This window comes from Melospiza melodia, chromosome 3, assembly GCF_035770615.1.
Source record: "Melospiza melodia melodia isolate bMelMel2 chromosome 3, bMelMel2.pri, whole genome shotgun sequence".
Classification (NCBI taxonomy): Eukaryota; Metazoa; Chordata; class Aves; order Passeriformes; family Passerellidae; genus Melospiza; species Melospiza melodia.
Genome location: NC_086196.1, coordinates 54,613,117 through 54,626,517, shown reverse-complemented (window position 1 = coordinate 54,626,517; position 13,401 = coordinate 54,613,117). Strand labels below are relative to the sequence as shown.

The 13,401-nt window shown below is 44.0% G+C and overlaps 2 protein-coding genes across 10 annotated transcripts in view; one reads left to right on the top strand and one right to left on the bottom strand.

Moving 5' to 3' along the window:
• The window catches only part of MAP3K4 (mitogen-activated protein kinase kinase kinase 4), a 66,862-nt gene extending 63,594 nt beyond the window's left edge, over window positions 1–3,268 (top strand). For 4 of the 9 annotated variants that reach the window (XM_063151786.1, XM_063151787.1, XM_063151785.1 and 1 more), the window contains 4 exons: window positions 622–744; window positions 1,283–1,389; window positions 1,596–1,775; window positions 2,727–3,268. In XM_063151786.1, coding sequence (XP_063007856.1) covers window positions 622–744; window positions 1,283–1,389; window positions 1,596–1,775; window positions 2,727–2,747 — 431 coding nt within the window. In that variant the 3' untranslated portion in view covers window positions 2,748–3,268. The other 5 variants (XM_063151783.1, XM_063151784.1, XM_063151781.1 and 2 more) reach the window with 3 other exon arrangements.
• A 1,107-nt stretch (window positions 3,269–4,375) lies between these two features.
• The window catches only part of AGPAT4 (1-acylglycerol-3-phosphate O-acyltransferase 4), a 68,778-nt gene continuing 59,752 nt past the window's right edge, over window positions 4,376–13,401 (bottom strand). Inside the window, exons 9-10 of the mRNA XM_063151780.1 lie at window positions 11,936–12,134; window positions 4,376–7,018 (exon numbers count right to left, since the gene is read on the bottom strand). Coding sequence (XP_063007850.1) covers window positions 6,927–7,018; window positions 11,936–12,134 — 291 coding nt within the window. The 3' untranslated portion in view covers window positions 4,376–6,926. The remainder of the gene's footprint in view (window positions 7,019–11,935; window positions 12,135–13,401) is intronic.

The following is a 13,401-nucleotide window of genomic DNA, read 5'->3' as shown; positions in this document are numbered from 1 at the left end:
CTTGTGCTCCAAACCCTTCACCTGCTCTGTTGCCCTTCTGTGGACACGCTCCAGCACCTCAGTGTCCTTCTTGTAGTGAGGGACACAGAGCTGGACACAGCACTTGAGGTGTGCCCTCACCAGTGCCCAGTAGAGTGGAACAATCCCCACTCCTGCTGGCCACACTGTTTTTATTGACAAGTGTGATATCATCTGTCTTGACTCAGAAGAACTGAAGAGATACTGGTGGGAAGGACACAGCAATGGCCTCTGCCAGGAAGCAGCTTCTTCTGAATTAGTGCTCACAAGGAGAAGCACTGGAATTCCTGAAGAAGTAATTTCTTGTAACGAGCTTGTATGGAAAGCTGTTTAATTTGCCTGCCATACTGCTTTTTTTTTTTTTTTTTTTTTTTTTTTTTTTTTTTTTTTTTATTTGAACACTTGTCAACTTCCAGTACACTTCATGTTAGCACAAACCCACCAAAACATCTTTTATGCTGTCATATTCCACACTTAATTCACAGGTAAAGATCTAAATGTGAATTCAGCTATTATCCATTGCAACTTCCAAGGCTATATTGAGAAGCCCTCAATTCAGCTCTGGTTTAAACAAGTGTGTCCGTGTTTCCTTATGTTTCTTAGGAGCCAACATCTTTCTTACCTCATCTGGACTGATTAAACTAGGAGACTTTGGCTGCTCAGTGAAGCTGAAGAACAATACCCAGACAATGCCTGGAGAAGTGAACAGTACCTTGGGGACTGCAGGTGAGGAAGCTTGTGCTAGGCAGGTACTTGTTTAGTTTCCATAAAGGAAGATACCTCTGCCAGAAGTCTGGAGTAAAACCTTGTGTTTCAGGGAAACTTGATTTTACCTTAGCTAGTTTTGTGCTTTACATCCAGAAGCCAAAAAAATAAGTGAATGATATAATGTGAGAGTTAAAATCATGTTTGTCTGTAACTACAGAGATGCTGGAACATGTGTTTTCTGGGGTTGTATTTTTCTCTGCAGCCTTACTGAAACTGTACTTTTCACTGAACAGCTGCTTAATAGATTTTCAGAAAATGGCAGTCACTGAAAGCATGTACTGTAACAGCATTTTCAGTATCACTTTTCAAACTGAAAGACAGTTATGCTGAAAACACAACAAAGAACAAGAAACCAGCAAATGGCAAAACTTAGCAAGAAAACCTGAGTAGTAATTCATTGGGTATTTAAAAAGCATTTGGTTTACCCAGTCAGCCACTTGATGTATATGTTCACTCTGCTGTATGAACTGATGGCATCATATGTGTTGTTCCAAAGCATACATGGCTCCAGAAGTTATCACCAGAGCGAAAGGAGAAGGGCACGGACGTGCAGCAGACATCTGGAGCCTGGGCTGTGTCGTCATAGAGATGGTCACGGGCAAGGTAGGGATGGTTCATGTGCTGGTGAAAAGCAATCTGTTCTCAGCAGTTTTTCTGCAAATTCTGGTCCTATTCTCAGCAGTTTGTCACACTCATGTCTGCAAGGACTGGGATGGATTTTCATTTTCTGGAGCACAGAAATACATGCTCTAGTGGGTAACAAGTTACTCACTATAGCTTGCACTTAGCAATGCTGTCACCTGTTGCAGAGGCCTTGGCATGAATATGAGCACAACTTCCAGATCATGTATAAAGTGGGGATGGGTCATAAACCTCCTATTCCTGACAAAGTGAGCCCAGAAGGGAAAGACTTCCTTTGCCACTGCCTGGAGAGTGACCCAAAGATGAGGTGGACGGCCAGCCAGCTTCTCGATCATCCTTTTGTCAAGGTTTGTCTGATGACTTTGGCTGCAAAAACTGCAGATGGGAATGGGGATCAGCTTTTAGTCAGCTTCTTTGTTCTCAGTCATGCCACAGAGGTTGGGATCATGGTGAGGGGCTGCTAGCCAATTGATGCTGTCCAGGAAAATGGGTTGGCAACTTTCCAGAAGCACATGTGTTGTTTCCAGCAAGCATGTGACTATAGGACATGGTGTGCACCATGCAATAAACTTTCACTGCTGTTTTGAAATGCATTATCTTTATGTTAAAAAAGACAAGTCAGGCTCCAACTTGGTGGTAGCTTATTGGATCTGAAGGGCTTTGCAGCAAAAACTTTAGCAAGTACAAATGCATGGGTTGTCAGAGATAAGGGCCCCTCCATAAAAAGTGAAACCACACACAAGAAGTCTCCCAATCTTCTGTGCAAAGACCTGATTTTCTTTTAAGTTCATACTTAAAAGTTAAGATCATACTGAATGTTTTATCTGGCAGCTGCTGTAACAGTCAGCAGTTCTTGCATGAACTATGGCGTGATGCTTTCCCTAACAACAGGCAAATATTCACAGCTACAAATTGAGCTGTATTAGTAACATCTTTTTTGAAGGAGTAGGAGCGCTGTAGTTTATTGAACTCTGTCTCATTTCCCAGCATAAAGTTGATCACTTTGGTATTCTGATTCAGTAGCAGAGTGTTTGGCATCATCACCCATCCCTCATCAGTGCAGCTGTAGCAGATCCCATCCATCAGAGGTGGACACTGCTTTGGGCACCTAAAGGATGCATGGTAACACTGGGAGTGTCAGTACTCCCATACAAACACTTGTAATGCATTACTGTGGAACAAGGCAGAGAAAAAAAAGTTCAAGGTGAAGGTGCTAAAGAAATGGATCCATGATCATCTTGCTGCAGGAGGGAGATGGCTGAGATGGCTGAAGTAATTGCCTTTTGCTTCCTTCGCAGGTTTGCACAGACGAAGAATGAAGTTACTCAATCTCTGGCCTTTTCTATTCTGACAAGATTTGAATCACTACTGTATGTAATATTTACATAAAGACTGTGCTGAGAAACAGTCTGAAAGTTGACCTTAACGAAGACTGCACAAGTGACAGTGTCACTTCCTCTGCTGCTCCTGTACATTTTACCTGGCACATGTTGCTCACGTGACGTGTCCGCAAGTTGGAAGAAGCTGCATGTTCAGTGAAAGTGCCATTACTACTGTATATGGACCAGACCCTTTTGTTCCTTCTCCTGTTTCTCATTTGACTGAGAACTTGTATTGTTAATATGTAGTATTTTTGAACTCTCTAGGTTCAGAAAAATGCTGTAGTGTTATCAGGCGTTATGGACCTTGTTTTTTAATCTGTTTGAGTGCACTGACTGTGAACTTTTACTGGGGTTTTTGTTTATTTGTTTTTGGCAAGCTTCGGATTTGTTATGCACAAGGCTGATTAATGAAATTTTAAAAAAAAAAGGTTTTTCTCAATAAATGGTTTATTTTAGGAGATGCTGGTGAAGGGTTTTTCTTCCAAAAGTAAATGTGGGTCTGTGCCACCTTTTAAACTTTTTACAACATTGGGATAAGACTGCTAAGCTGAGCTAACTGGAATAAGCTGCTCTTGTATTGCAATAGTGAGTGTTTGTCAAGTTTCAAGATGAGTACTGTGAGATGTTTCTTACACAAGAGGTAAGAGAAGTAAGGTTCCCCCTTTCATCACCTTCTGAGAAAAGAGGGTGATGGGCAATTCCTGACACTGTCTTTTATCTAAGGGACATCTTCCTTCTTGGATGTCTGCACTGTGAACAGGGGCTGCCCTGCATGACATTTTTGTCTTCTAGAAGAGAACTGTACAAGCTGATTCTTGTGTTCTGTTTGGCAAAACCAAGAACCTACTGTTACCTTTTAAAAACTGACTTCTGATCCTGGGCTTTCATTTCCCCACCACATCTCAGTTGTCATCAGCCTCAGAAAAGGAAGAGAGACTAGAAGTGGTTAGCAGTTGGAAGAAATAGCCTGCAATGCATGATCTAGTTGATTTTTTTTGACTTGCTATTACAAATAGGTGACTTAAAACTGTTACTTGTAAACATTAGTGCAAGTTTACATATTTCTGTTACAGCTTCAGACTCAAAACAGGTAATTTAAAAATCTTTAATATTTAGTTTTATATTCTAGTGTCTTGTCTCATCTTAAGCCACAAATTCTTGATTAGTCACATGTATGGTGAGTTGTCAAGGAGATCCCACAAACTCTGACATTCCTACTTAGGAAAGTATGAACCTTGCTGTGTGTGTCACCTGTGCAGGTATTTATGCCCTCAAAAAATATAATACTAAATTTAAACAAAGACATCCCCTTCTTTTCAGTGCTCTATTTTCAGCTGTGTGATAGGAGGTATGTTGTCATCCTCAGTAAAGGACTATGTGTCCCCCCAGCTTGCTGTGTGCTTCATCTGCAGTGTAGCAGAGGTATCTGAGTGAGTTGTGTCCTCACTTGCCTTGTTTCAGGTGCCCTTGAACACCAACAGTGGACAGCTTTTAGTGTGACACAAAGGTGACAAACTCTTACCAGTTTGTTCTTGCCAACCAAAAGAAAACTCCTTCACTGCATATTAGCTTTTTATACTTTTATTTTTGTATAAACAAACATTAAGACTAATTTTGTTAAGGCAGTTGTAGAACATACAGTTGCTTGTGGGGATGAGGGGCAAACACTGCTTCCTAATACCCTATGTCATTCTTTTAATACAGTAAACTGGAGAAGTTTAACTTTGGCAAGGACCATTTCTCTGTCTGTCAGTGAGTGCTGGAAGGGCCTCAGTGGTGTGCCAGGACTTGCACAAGTGCTTGGGAGGATGGATCCAGGAGTGGCATGTTTCAAGGGTTGGGCCCAGGGAGAGGGGTATGAAATCATCTCATCACTCTTTCAGAAGGATTTACTTGTTTGGTACTTTCCTCTGGGAGAAGGGCACTTGGAGGGAAGGACTAAGATTGATAAGGAATGCCAAATGTCTTCCTTACTGCATGTTAAATGTGTGGCTCAGGAGGGCTGAACAGCCTCTGTCACTCCAGGAATATGTATTTGCTGCTCAGAACTGCTCACCTACCACCCTGAGACAAGGCCACTGGAGGTCACTGGGCCTGCCAGGTAATGTTCACAGTAAAATGCTACCCTGGAGAGGCCTTTCCTTTCTCCCCTCCCACCCATTTTCCAGCTCTTGTGTACAAGTGGCTTCAGGTCTGGCTTGTTAATGCTACTACAGGATGCAATACTCAGTTTTTCACTGTTAAGAATGTTACAGCAAATAGAGAGCAGGGCATGTGCTTTATTAAACAGCATTGTAAATATTTCAGTATTTTCTACTCTTGGGCTCTAAAAACATCTGAGCCCATGTTTCTGTTCATGACACTGAACAATCTGTTCCTGAAAGGTTCAGAACATAAGGAATGCATGCGTACACAAGATGTATGAGGCAAAAAGCCTCCCAAAGCAGTCTCTCACACTGCCTATGCCTTTCTTCATGGTGTAAATGTTACTGCCTCCACTATCCCTCAACTTCAGTTCTTGCTCCATGCTAAAAGCACTACTTGACCTGCTTTTTATGCTCTGCATATTAAAAAGGTGAGTTTCTAGATTATCTGATGTATTGAATAGCAAATACATATTTCATGGAATAATTAGTACTGTTGTATTAGCCTGTTTCTGGCCTCAGTTTTATTATATGGAAAGAGCCATGTTTTTATACCAGCTGCTACAGTAAGACTACTTACTTTCTTCACTAAAGACTGTCTGGTTTAGCTCCATGTCAAGTGAATAGGGACTGTCTTTGAAAGTGTCAATCACAACCTCCACTGCTCAGTGTCGGGATCTGTAGACTTCAAAAAACTGGGATTTTTTTCCAATCATATTTGCTGTTAGTTAATGTCCCCTGCTTTCCTTTTTTTTTTTTTCCTGCTTTAAACAAGTTATTTCTAGTAACTTGCAGACCCTTAACTCTAGAAGTTTAAAAACAGGAGGCAGTCCTGAGATCAGTACCAGGAATGTCAAAGCAACCCCCCCTCTTTCCTCAGAGCTTGGTTCTAGTTTTATTTAATTCAGAAGAGTGTCAGTCAAATCAAGACAGACATTAAAAAAAATCAGCCATACCCACTGTCCTAGGTCTCTCTCCTAGTTCCCCCTCCTCCCCAGAAGAAAATAATTTACTATTACTTCAGGCTGGCTGTTATGAGGCACCAAGTAAACTAATTTATCAGAAAAGACAGACAAGCAGGTTAATTAGGATCACAACAGTATGGGTATGGGGCATATTTTGTAATGCACACTTTGCATTATTTCACTACACCATGCCCAGTTATTTTGTTTCCAAAATTGTTAGGATGGCCTGGAATTTTAAGTAGCATTTAAAGCCAAAAGGAATTTTACTACTTCAAGTCTTCCAAACTAAAAATGACATTTACTCTGAAGAATTAGAGTTTTCAGCTATCCCTGGGATGTATGGCCTGGGGAAAGAGAGGGCAGTGGTAACTCAGCTCTGCTCAGGCCACAGAGCCAACTTGTGATCCAGGTTCTGCTGCTGCCAGGCTCCGGTGTGTGGCTGTCCAGGCAGGGTCTGGCTGAAGCTCTGAAGGGCCCATGTAGTGCACACTGTGGGAACAGGCTCTGCATGTACAAAACTCTGCAGTTCTGCCAGCTCAGCAGAGCTGCTTCAGTCCAACACTGCTATAACCAAGCACAGCATCCCGCTGTGCTGTGCTTAAACACTGACAGATTATGGTTGTTAAACTGTGTGAGCTACACAACTATCAAGTTTAATCATCTTGTAACAATCTTCTGACATTAAAGCTTGCACCTCTGGTTAATTTCCAGGTAGAGTCTCTTCATACAAGCACACTGGAATTTTTTTTCCTTCAAAACTTAAGACACTTCATAGGAAAACAAATCCAACCACACATGTGCAAACCTGTTGTTGAGAGTATACGAAGGAGTGCATCCTTCCACCGTGTCATCCAGCCCAAACCCCAGAGAAAAACAACAGGAGCACAAATTCAGATATGCACGGCAATTACTCATCCTCGGATCTCACTTGAAGGACCGTGATATGCACTTAAGAGTTTTCAGCAGTTGCATTTGTTCCCTTTGGATTGAAGCAGTCTCTGAAGGTGCTACTTTTGTTTCTGCTTGTTGTCATTGTTGCCATAGGTGGAGCCCTTGTTAATCTCCGTAACCCCGATCATCCATCTGACACCGACAGAAGCTGCAAAACAAACCCAGTTAACGCTGCTTGAGGCACGGCCTGCACATCTGTACTGGTGTAGCAGCATGAGAGAGACCTGGGATGAAAGAGGCATTTGATGCTCCCATACCTCCACATCAACTTATTTGCCTATGGCACCTCATGAAGGAAGAGCCTCAGGCTGGACACATCCCCTCCCATCAGCAGGGCAGAGGCTACAAGGAACAGGATGGGTGTCAGAGGAACAGGCATCGCAGCCCTGCGTGCCAGCGGAAGGGAATTCTGCTGGCTTTCAGCAGCCCCTTGTCTGAAAGAGCACAAACAAGTGCAAGGAACTTCCGATCTTGATAAACAAAAAAAAAAAAAAAAAAGTAAGCTGTGGTATTTGTTAATGGTAGCTCATGAAAAAGTCCATTACAAGAAAACAGGTTAATTTAAAAGACTTTTATAGATGATTCAGTGGTAATAATTTACCATGTGCAAGGATTATTTTATTTATTTATCTGTGGCACTTAAAGTGATTAAGTTGAATGCAGCTTAATCTAAACTCCTTCCCTCACACTTTTGGTTTCTTTGTAAAGGGGCTCTTTACCCAGAATCTGTTATTCCTCAAGGGCCTGCTCAACTACTGTACATGTTCAGAACTGCCATGCTTCTTTCAGGCCTAAAGCTATCAGGGAAGTCACAAACATCTTCCCTCTGCTCCAAATGCTTTCCAAACTAAAGGAACCCAAACCAAACAAACCTAGAAAGCCACAGGCCTCCTCTAAAGCCTCCAAATCCCACTGTCTTTCTGACTGATGGTGACAGTAAGGTGAGGTGCTCTGGATGTCTCATTCCCATCAGCATTTACTTCTCTGAGATGACTCTGGACAAACTCTCACCAGCCAAAGGACTCTTTATGGTTAAGACATGCCTGAGATCACCAAGAGGATCCAGAGGTTTCATCCCACTACCAGGCATCCCTTGTGAACCACAGGGCTGATCCAAGGCTGTGTCCTGGCATTTGCTGCTCTCCAGCCCTGGAAGGGGAGGGGTCTGGCAGCTGGCACACAGTGCTGCCCTGTGCTTCACCAGCTGCTGTTGGCACAGGGCCACAGAGAGCCCCCACTGCAGACTCCTGCTGTGCAGTCTGACAGCAAATTGGCAGCTCTTCCAGGGCAATGGTAACTGGATGCCAGGGATGAGTGACACGTGATGTGACAGCGTGGCTGGACACTGGGAAGCTGGTCTGCCCGTGGGGCTGCCCTCAGGTCCTGTGGATGCCAGGAAAGCAGGGCCTCTCACAGGGGGAGCAGAGCTGTGCAGGGAACAGTCCAGAAAGGGAGCTGGCTCTGAGGGCACTCACTGCCACTGACACTCCACTGTCACGCTGTGGATAAACACACACACCACTGAGACAAGCAAAGGGCTTCACTCTCACAGACAGACAAGAAAGAAAGAAAACCATCTCTGACATTTAACTGGCCATGAGCTGGGGAACATGAGAAAGATCCAACGTGTAGCCTGCAGTCTGGGATCATAACATAATAGTAAGCATGAAATCATTAAGATTTTTAACCACAAGGGATAGAAACAGCATCTGGAGATGGACACAGAGCGTAAATAAGAGCAGCTGTTACAGCAGGCACACACCATGCTGGGGACTTCATCCAGTTCCAAGAATGCCTGGACACAAAAAACAACTAGTTCAGCAGTTCAGATGTCGTTTTTTGTCCTTTGCTCCCTGGCAGAAGCTGCCACTGCCTTCTATGCCCATTTCACCTGTAGCCCTCAGCACCCTGGGGAAGGTGGGGTGCAAGGAGAAGAGGACTGCTCATGTTTGCCAAGCCTTGGAAGCAAAGAGGGGAAAGGCTGGGCTGGTCTGTCCCTGCAGTGTCACCACAGCTCTCCTGAGCCTCAGTGCAGACCTGAGAGATGCCTTCACATTTAAGGATTTATTCACTTCTTGTTTTACATACAACTGTAATAAGGCTTTTTACTTCAAGAAAGGGGAGAAAGAAAGGGAGATCAAGCAGTAACTAATCAGCAGTGCCTAACTTCATAGCTGTGAGGGTTTTAGACCACCCTGAGAAGTGCATGAGAGAAGCTATTGGCTGAAGCATCCTTGAACTACTCCACAGCAAACTGAGGTAACTGAGCTCCTGCATCTTTGTGCCCACCACTACTCAGCATCCAAAAGATGCAGGAGGTTGCTGAGGACCTGCTCTGCCTGCTGGAGTGCTGGGGATGAAGGAGGGCTGAGCTGACACTGTCAAGAGAGCCAGGAGTGTAATCTTTCTTGGAACACATTTTAGCTCCAAGAAAATCACCACCTCCACATGTAGTATCTCATCCTTCAGCAAAACCTTAGCTCAAAGGATTTCCACCTTTTCTCTTACTACTCAGGATTTTTTTCTCATCTGTTGCCCTGCCTTTATACTACACAGCAAGTGCTATAAGCAGCATAGCAGGCAGGGGCATAAAAATATCCCACATACAGTTTGCACTTGAGTTATATAGGTTATGCATTGAAATTGAGATTTGTACAACTAAAGACTGTATGAATTGTCGACATTTCCACTGAGGGCCTATCCTACATACTATGAAGGAGAAGAAACAAGCAACACACTGACATTAAAAAAAGTAAACAACCCACCCCAAATCCCCCAATTTCTAGGCACCAGGCTGAAAGGCCAGACTATCTGGCAGCTCCACCAAAAGGCAGAATGGACACAGGCATGATCCTGCACATGGTTTGTACCCTGCTGTAAATCTTACTACAGCCCTGCTGGCCTGTCCCCTCCTCACCTTCCATTCAGCTCAGCCTGCAGCAGTGCCAGCCTCGCTGCCCAGGCCACACCGTGCTCCAGCCCCATGCTCCACACTCTGCTCCAGGACACTGGGATGTCCCCAGGGCTGATCCCACCCACAGAGCACAGCACACACACAGCAGCTCCCAGGAATCCCAGCTGGCTCATCCCTACTGGCACTCAGTTCAGAGGGAACGCTTCTCTCGCCGAGAGCTGCTCTGGAGCTGCTGGCCCTGTGCCACCAGCCCAGATGCCACCGTGCTTTTAGCATGAAACATGGAATAGCTGCTGCTCCCTTAGAAACCTCTCACCTTCTGCATGCACTCCCCTTTTAACTGCTGCTGACAGCTTTGCAATAAATTACTTCTAGAGCATGAAGGGTGGGTGTCCTCCTCAACATAAGTTATCAAAACACGAAAGGCCACCCAGCATTTGGTTCTTTGAAGCCAAATGAGACTGGGGAAGCAGAAGGAGGAGAAAAAAGAAGCTGCTGTCATGTACAGATACTGACATTTGACAGACATGCCTATGCTTCAGCACCAAAATATCAGCACCAATTTTTAAACAGTTCTTGTGAGCTAAGTACCTAAATCTCTAGCCATGTGTCCTGCAAAACTAAAGCTGGTTTCCAAAACACTTTTGTTCCTCAAACTACTTGAGCATTTATCCTCTGGAGCAGCGACTGCCTTGTATTGATTCAAGCAGTTTCACAAAGGGCTCCCAGGCCCGGAGCAGCAGTAAGGTATGAACACAGTGTGATGACTTTTGGGAGTATAAACAGCCAAACTGCTGCACAGCAAAGCACAAGGGGACAACATTCACAGCATAAAGAAATGCCATTTATTTAGGGCTGAAAGAGTTTGAGCTGAACCAAGCAGAGCTGTACACACATGGGTTATTCATTCTTAGACCTCAGAGCTAGGTCTGAGGGATTACAGTCCTTCCACTCGAGCTCAAGTGGAGCATTTTTCTTAGAGCTCTTTCCACCTGAACAGCCAGTTACTTAAAAGCCAGTCAGTGTTTTACTGGAGAGCACAATAAGCAGAAATTATCCAAAGGACGAATGACAACCTAGAAACAGTGCAGAGGGTACCCAGTGAAAGGGCCTCCCAGTTACTCTGCTCTATCACAAAAGGTTCATTTTGTGCTTATCTGCACCTGTATCAGGTACTGAAACCCACCCTTAAAAACAGCAATCTATTACAATGGGCTATTGGGGACTGCAGTAAAGCTCCTGATTCTGGAGCATCAGGTGAGCTGTCAAAGCGCCAGAGCAAAAAACCAAACCACAACCTGTGTGCCTCAGTTATAAACAGTGAGAGAAGGTCGGCTAGGAGCAATGGGAAGAGCTGATTTTGTCATCTGATACATCCCTCCAGTCTGCAGAAAAACCTTCCTTTTACATTGTTAAGCCACCAGGTACCAATTACCAGTCCCACTGTAAGGACAGCAAACACAATCCTCCCTGCTTTGCTACACACTGGCTGTGCCTGCAGGCTGCTGGAGCCTTCTGGTAGATCCAGTATTACAGATAACCTGAGAATAAATCCTTTGGATTATCACTGCAGTCAAGAGATGACTCAGAGCAGCCTGCCTATTAACCTTTCCTTGTGGCTAGAAGCAGAAGAAAGGTAAGTGGGGAACAAGAAAAGGGGAAAGAAATGAAAAGAAGGTCATTTTTGCTGTCTGTTCTTGGTAGCATCACAGCTTTTTTCCTTTATAGGTTCTTTCTTTCGCTTCTTGATAAAGAAATGATGTGACCTAGGTCACTAATAGCAAGATTGTATTAGGTTTAGGGGGCAGGGTGAGGGGTGTGGTGTCACTCAGCTAAATTATAAAGGGCTAAATCCAAAACCATCACAAATGCTACAATGTCAAACAGTAAAGCAGTGGGCCCTGAGGTTAAACTCCAGAAACCCTGAATAATGGTGTGAGGGTACACAAGGCATGAAGCACTTTGAAATGGCACCCAGCCAACTGGTCTGCTGAGGGGAGAAACTGAATTAAGAGAAAAATGCTGAAGGAAAGGTGACAAATTCAAAACATTTTGCAGTAGCTACACTTCAGTGCACCATTAGGCCATTGTTCCAAAACCCAGCACCAAACAGACTCTGCCAGTTTTTTTTTTTTCTATCAGAAAACTCACCTATTATAATGACAAATGCAAAACTAGCCAGTGTCAGTGATGATCCACTGTTGATCATGTTGATGAGCAGCTGGAACAAAGGGTATAGCAGCAGTAAGGCCCAGAAAAGCCAGTTCAAAAGTGTCCATGGCCGACGAGGTGGCACTGTCGGGACTGCTGGGTACGTTCCTGTGCGGTAATATTCCTCCTGGAATGCATCCTGGCAGAACAAAGGAGGGCAACAATTACATCCCCATCTGCCAACAAAACCAGCCATCCCTGCCTTTGATGTTCCTCCTTCTGGAGGGCTGTAACTACTGGGGAAGATCAAAGACCAGCTGATGGCTGGAAAGCCTGTACTTTGAAGTCAATGAACACAGAGTCAAAAAAAAAAAAGAAAGGAAAAAAAAAAAAAGAAAGGGAGAGCATACACTGCTGTGTGAATACTTTCCTTCTCCTACACACAGCAGCCTGAAAAACGCCGTACCTGGAGAGCACAGCAGCCAAGGAAAACAGGAGGGATGATGGGACATACACTCCTGCAGCAGTGCAGACATCACTGCTGAACCTCCTGCAGGAGCCACAGTGCCCAGGCACTGCAGGTAAGCCAGGGAAGTGTCTGGGCTCCATCCTCAGCGGCATCTCCTGTTCCCTCTTGTTTCCTCCAACTGCTGTCCTCAAACAGCACCCACAAACCTGTCAGAAAGGGTGACCAGGCATCATTTGGTCCCACACTGCGAAGAACACCACCCCTTCCTGCCTTTGTCCCAGGGATGAAGTCTTGTTTACCTTGTCCCCATGATGCCTGTGGTAGGAAGTTTGGGTGCTGAACCTCCCTAGAGGCAGTGTAGTGTGTCAACAGCACAAAATCTCTCACTGGCTATGAGCATATGACTTGACCTTTAAGTATAACACAAGGAGGATAATGGGGTGGGGATTGTTTTTTCTGTTTTCCACATGGGTGAATAGCATTGCCTTTACTGATCTCACCAATCCAAGATATCAAAAGTGGGTGGGGGAAAAAAATCCTCCCTCTTTGTTAAAAGCAAAGATTATTAATCTGTGTTATCACAAAAAAAACCTGGCGGAATAATGAAGTCAGTATTAGATTGACATAAAAAAATTAATTTATTCAGAATGAAGTATGATATTTCTTTAAAGAAAGGATTTTTGGTTTCTAAAACTTTTAGGAAAGCCAAGATGAATCAACCAAAAGACTATTTTTTTTACTATGCTATGATTTTATACTTACACTCCAGTTGACACAAACAATTACTTACTCGATAGCAACTTGAGCAATTACAAGCTGTTACCACTTTGTCTATTTCAAAATGAACATTCAGCTTTTATGGGATTATGCAGTAACTGAAGCACTGCCCTCTCTTTATCGAGATTACAAAAATTGTGTTTTACTGATGTGAGCTGGACTGTAGTGGGATCACTGTGGCCAATACTGAGCCATCTTCAACACAGCTCACAGTGTATGT